Consider the following 4,832-nt stretch of genomic DNA (forward strand, 5'->3'; position numbering starts at 1 on the left):
GGGAGGCGCGGGGAGAGGCGCGCGTGGCTGCCCGCACGCTCCAGGAGAGCGCCCGCCCTCTCCCCGCACAGGTCTACTACGTGACTGGCCCGCGCCCAGTTACCTACTCCAAGGTTGGGGGGTGAAGGGAAGGGGACGAAAGAAGATGCACGAGTCCGAGGCTGCAGTCTCCAGGGAAGCCGGTGCCACCGCATGAGAGGTAGCCGCGCTCGCAGTTACGAGGATACGCATGCGCGCCCTCCCGGCACCCGTCCAACCCACGCCGGGACGGAGCCTTAGCCGATTACCTTCCGGGGCAGTGCGCCTCTACGAGGGAAGCGGGCGGGCACTTCTGAAAGTCTCCTAACTCTTCCGGGACGCCTCTCGGGGAGCGGACTCGGGTGTTTGTGTGCGTGTGCAAGCGCGCTCTGAAAGTACGCCCCACAATTCTCCCCCTCTGCTCCCTTCCCTGCCACTTCCTCCTTGCTGTAGGGACCGGAAGAGTTCTTGAGCCAAAATAGCTCGGCGGGCACTTCCGGGGCTGGAGAAGTAGGTTCCGGGAGGTGCTGGACGCAGAGGCAGCGGCGGCGGCTGGAGGATGAAGAAGGAGCAGGTGCTGCACTGTCAGTTCTCCGCGTGGTACCCGCTCTTCCGAAATATCACCATCAAGAGGTAACTCAGGAGGGGCCTACTCCGGGACCATGGCAAAAGGAAACTGCGACATTTGGGGCAAATTCTATATCCATAAAAAAATGCCTAAGTAAAAAATGCAGGCCTTTGTGGGATGGGAGCGCCAAAGCCGAGATTTCGACTTCCTAGTGATATTTCAGGTGGGGAGATTAATGAAGTCGATCCATATTTGCTGTGCGTTCTGTTGCGGGTCAGAGAGTGTGCCAGAAGGTTATGTCATGGCTCAGAGAAGGTCAGAGGCTGGTGAGTAGTGGATTAAGCCAGTTTAGGCTTGTGAGTTCACCGTCATTGTATTTAGAATTACCAGAGAGGGGAGGAGATCAGGAGAACTGGGTAGTCCCGGCGTTGCCACTGACTAACCCAATTATATTGTGAAGCTCCAATGTGACAGTGTAGATGGAAAGCGTTAGTATAGTTACATATTCTTAGGAATGCTTGTACCGCAAGAGGAAGCTATCTGGAAAAGCTGTGGAACAATATTTGTTTTCTAGTTCTCCACCCTACAATCAAGGAATCCATCCCTATTTTGCAGGGCAAGCATAAGATTAACTGTTTCATCCTTCACCCAGGAAATTCAAGTATTGTAGGCAAGACAGCTAGGAGAATATCCCCAAATGTTCAAAAGCAATCATACCATCTGGAGCAAGATGCAAGGGTAGGTTTTCATTCACTAAGAGGCATAGAGCAAAGAACTGCATGTCCATGGATAGCATTTTCTGTTCTTTGCCCGGTCCTCCGTTAGGCCTAGTTTCCAGTTATTTAGATATCAACTGTCCCTTGCTTTTCATTCTGTCCTCTTAGTGCAGAGAGTGTGAATGCAGAGAGGGAAACTGTTTTGAAATCCTGAGGGATTGAAAGAGCATAAAGAGATTATTCAAGACAATTCTTTTCCATCCTCTTATTCATACATAGAATCAGCTTCCAATTACTCATGGTGTAATGGAGGTTAGAGTAGCTCAAAGGAGGATGACCTTTGTATTTGAAGAAGGTCAAAGTCACACCGAAACAAAAGGAAGAGCTTCAACAGCAGCAGTGGACATTACCTCCTATCCTAGAAGTAATTTTTCTATATGATATGCCAATCTTTCATTACCTTGCATAATTGAAATAGGCTGTGGGTCTGAGGTAATGATAGAGTTATTTGTTTTGGGTCGCTACGATATAAGGTATGTTTGTGAACTTGTCAGACATTTCACACTGAGTTCGCTTAAAATGGGCATTTACTTTCTGTGCAGTTCTTTTGCAACCTCTGGTGTACTTTTTCTTTGCCTTCAGCAGTAAAATATAATGGTTAAGAATTGGACTCTGGAGTCAGGGCCATCTGCCTGTCTTTGAATTTTGGTTCCACCAACATCTTGAGCAAAGTGTGTAATCTAAGTCCTATCTGGGAAATTGAGACAGTAACAGCCTTATCATGGGAATTAAATGAGATAAAGCATTTAGGATGCTTGCCACTGTTTCTGACATATAGTAACCAAATTTGCTGCATGTTGTTACATTTTGGATTTTTTATTTAATCAAAGCTCAATTGAAGCAAAGTAATTTTAGTTTACTTAAAATGTGCAACATTCACATGAAGCTGAGAGTGAGAAATAAACCAAGAGGTGGGATTTTCTGAACAGTTAAAAACTAAACTGTGCTTCCTGAAACCATCCTTTACTCTCTTTAAACTCTTCAGTGTAGTCCCTCATGTGGTGAGATCACTGAACCTAACATATGGCAGGATACCCCTCCACAACTCAGGCCAGTCGGGTGGAATTGTTAGCTTTGCCATTGCCATTGTCAGCTTTAATGCTGAGAGACTATATTATATTCTGTTTTTTTACTCAGCATTATTATTTAGGGTCAGGGGTGATTATGCACTTAAGAATGGAAGTACAGTGCTCGCTTCGGCAGCACATATACTAAAATTGGAACGATACAGAGAAGATTAGCATGGCCCCTGCACAAGGATGACACGCAAATTCGTGAAGCGTTCCATATTTATTGGAAAAAAAAAAGAAAGAATAGAAGTACATTTTTTGGTAAGTTCTAGAACTTTGACTCAGGCTTATGAACAATTAGCTAGAGGACTTCGGGCCATCCACTTTACCTTTCTTTCTTCCTTCAAACATGAAAGTTATAGTAATCTTATAAAGGCCCCTTCTACCTCTAAAATTTCATTAGAGTAACTTGTCTGTATATCTATAACTCTATCAGCCTGGTGGTGTAGGTACTTTGTCATTTAAGTCTTTTACATCTGCCAGTTAAGCCCATTGGATTCTTGCCTGAATAATAGATTTCAATGACCAATTTAAGCTCTTCTCTGACAGCCTTATGTGTAAAGCGTGCCTGGCAATGACTTGTTCTATGGCTTCAGTCTTTCAGGGATGATTCCTTTTTCCTCTGAGTTTTGATAGCATTTGGTACATCTTGGCCCGGCATTTACCATATTGTACTGTGATTTTTTCCCTTTTATATCTTTCTCCCTCATAGGCTTTGCATTCTTTTTATTTTTTTATTTTTTATTTTTATTGACTTTAGAGAGAGAAGAAGGGAAGGGAGAAAGAGAAACATTGATGTGAGAGAGAAACATAGATCTGTTGCCTTCCATATGTGCCCCTACCAGGGATCAAACCCACAACCTGGGTATGTGCCCTGATCGGTAATTGAACCCGCAGCCCTTTGGTGCACGGAACGAAGCTCCAACCAAATGAGTCACACTGGCCAGGGCAGGCTTTGCATTCTTAATGGAATCACCTTGGTATCCTCCTTGACTTACATGATATAATGCAAGATAAATCATAAGGATGAGTTTAGAAATGACTGCAGAACTCAGTGACTCATGAGAACTAGAGTCCAACTTGATATCACCTAATAGAGGTAAGAGTTGTAGACCCTCCAAATAGGAAGAATATGCAAATAATTTATAATAGAATCAAACAGTAAATAGATATTTTGAATCTAATCAAGGGATGATAAAACTTGGAGGGAAAGCCCATATTCAAATCAGACTTGAGAATTAGTGTACTAAAAAACAAATGACATGGACTCTGAAATCATGGATTTGGGGACTGAGAGACTTTATTGACATAAAAGAGGACTCTGTCTGCTCTCACTGTGGTCAGGAAAATCACCCTAGATGTCTAGGAGCTGGCATTCCTGCCAACATTTCTGTCTCAGGCCCCTGATAAGATAAACTTCATATTCTCTTGGAAAGGTGGTCTCTAATTCTCTTGGGATGACATTGTTACTTTAGTGGGTATCTTTAACCCTAGGAAGAACTAGAATTAAACAGAGGTGATGAAATAATTCAAACTTAAGAATTTTATCTATTTTTCTAAGTTTATTTAATATCTTTAAAATTTTGCCATTTTGAGGATAATTAGCACCTACCCTATATAATAGAGAGCTAATATGCTAATTAGACTGGACAGCCGAACGACCTTCTGGATGTCCTTCCGGATGACCTCCTGGACGAAGCTGGGGCTGCGAGGGCCAGCCAAGGCAGCTGGGCCGACTGAACACCAGGCTAGGGAGTTGAGGGAGCGGGAGCTGTGGGCCCCCGGCTGCCTGTGGTGCGGCAGCAGAAGAGGGAGCTGTGGGCCCAAATGACCAAAGGACCAGTCTGGCTCTCACGGTGTGGCGGGGCAGGGCCTCAGAGGCTGTGGAGCCTCACAGGGCAGGGGCTGTGAGCACGGAGCTTCACAGGGTGGCTGAGGCCGAGCCAACTTTCTGCAGCTGGCCAACCTCCCACGGTTCCTCCTCCCACCCCCATCAGCCCCGATTGCTGGCCAGTCCAAGGGACCTCACTGGTGCACGAATTCGTACACTGGGCCTCTATTCTATACTAATAAAAGTCCAGGCATCACAACCGAACGACCAGAGACCAGACCACCATGGCCCCTCACAGGTCTGGCCCCGCCCCCAAGCAAGTGGTTAGGGGCAATCAGGCAGGCAGGAAGAGTAGTTAGGGGTGATCAGGTAGGCAGGCCAATGGTTAGGGGTGATCAGGTAGGCAGATGGCCCCTTGCAGGGCTGGCCCCGCCCCCCAGCAAAGAAGGAGGGAGGCCCAGGCCAGCCAAGCCATCGCACCCCAGACTGTCGCCTGCAGAGGGAGGCCACCGGTGGCAGGGGAGAGGGGGCAGCACTGCACAGATGGCAAGCAGTGGCAGTGGCGGGGG

General features: G+C 46.5%; 2 protein-coding genes across 7 annotated transcripts in view; one reads left to right on the plus strand and one right to left on the minus strand.

The window, feature by feature from the left end:
• NUDT5 (nudix (nucleoside diphosphate linked moiety X)-type motif 5) overlaps positions 1 to 376 on the minus strand; it is a 39,963-nt gene extending 39,587 nt beyond the window's left edge. Inside the window, exon 1 of one of the 4 annotated variants that reach the window (XM_014547978.1) lies at positions 288 to 376. The gene's annotated coding sequence lies outside the window, so the exon portion shown is untranslated. The other 3 variants (XM_014547977.1, XM_014547981.1, XM_014547982.1) reach the window with 3 other exon arrangements.
• A 162-nt stretch (positions 377 to 538) lies between these two features.
• Positions 539 to 4,832, plus strand: part of CDC123 (cell division cycle 123) — a 75,170-nt gene continuing 70,876 nt past the window's right edge. For 2 of the 3 annotated variants that reach the window (XM_005876573.2, XM_005876572.2), the window contains exon 1: positions 558 to 651. In XM_005876573.2, coding sequence (XP_005876635.1) covers positions 578 to 651 — 74 coding nt within the window. In that variant the 5' untranslated portion in view covers positions 558 to 577. Of the gene's footprint in view, positions 652 to 4,832 lie in introns of all 3 variants that reach the window. The other variant, XM_005876571.2, reaches the window with a different exon arrangement.

This window comes from Myotis brandtii, unplaced genomic scaffold, assembly GCF_000412655.1.
Source record: "Myotis brandtii unplaced genomic scaffold, ASM41265v1 scaffold49, whole genome shotgun sequence".
Classification (NCBI taxonomy): Eukaryota; Metazoa; Chordata; class Mammalia; order Chiroptera; family Vespertilionidae; genus Myotis; species Myotis brandtii.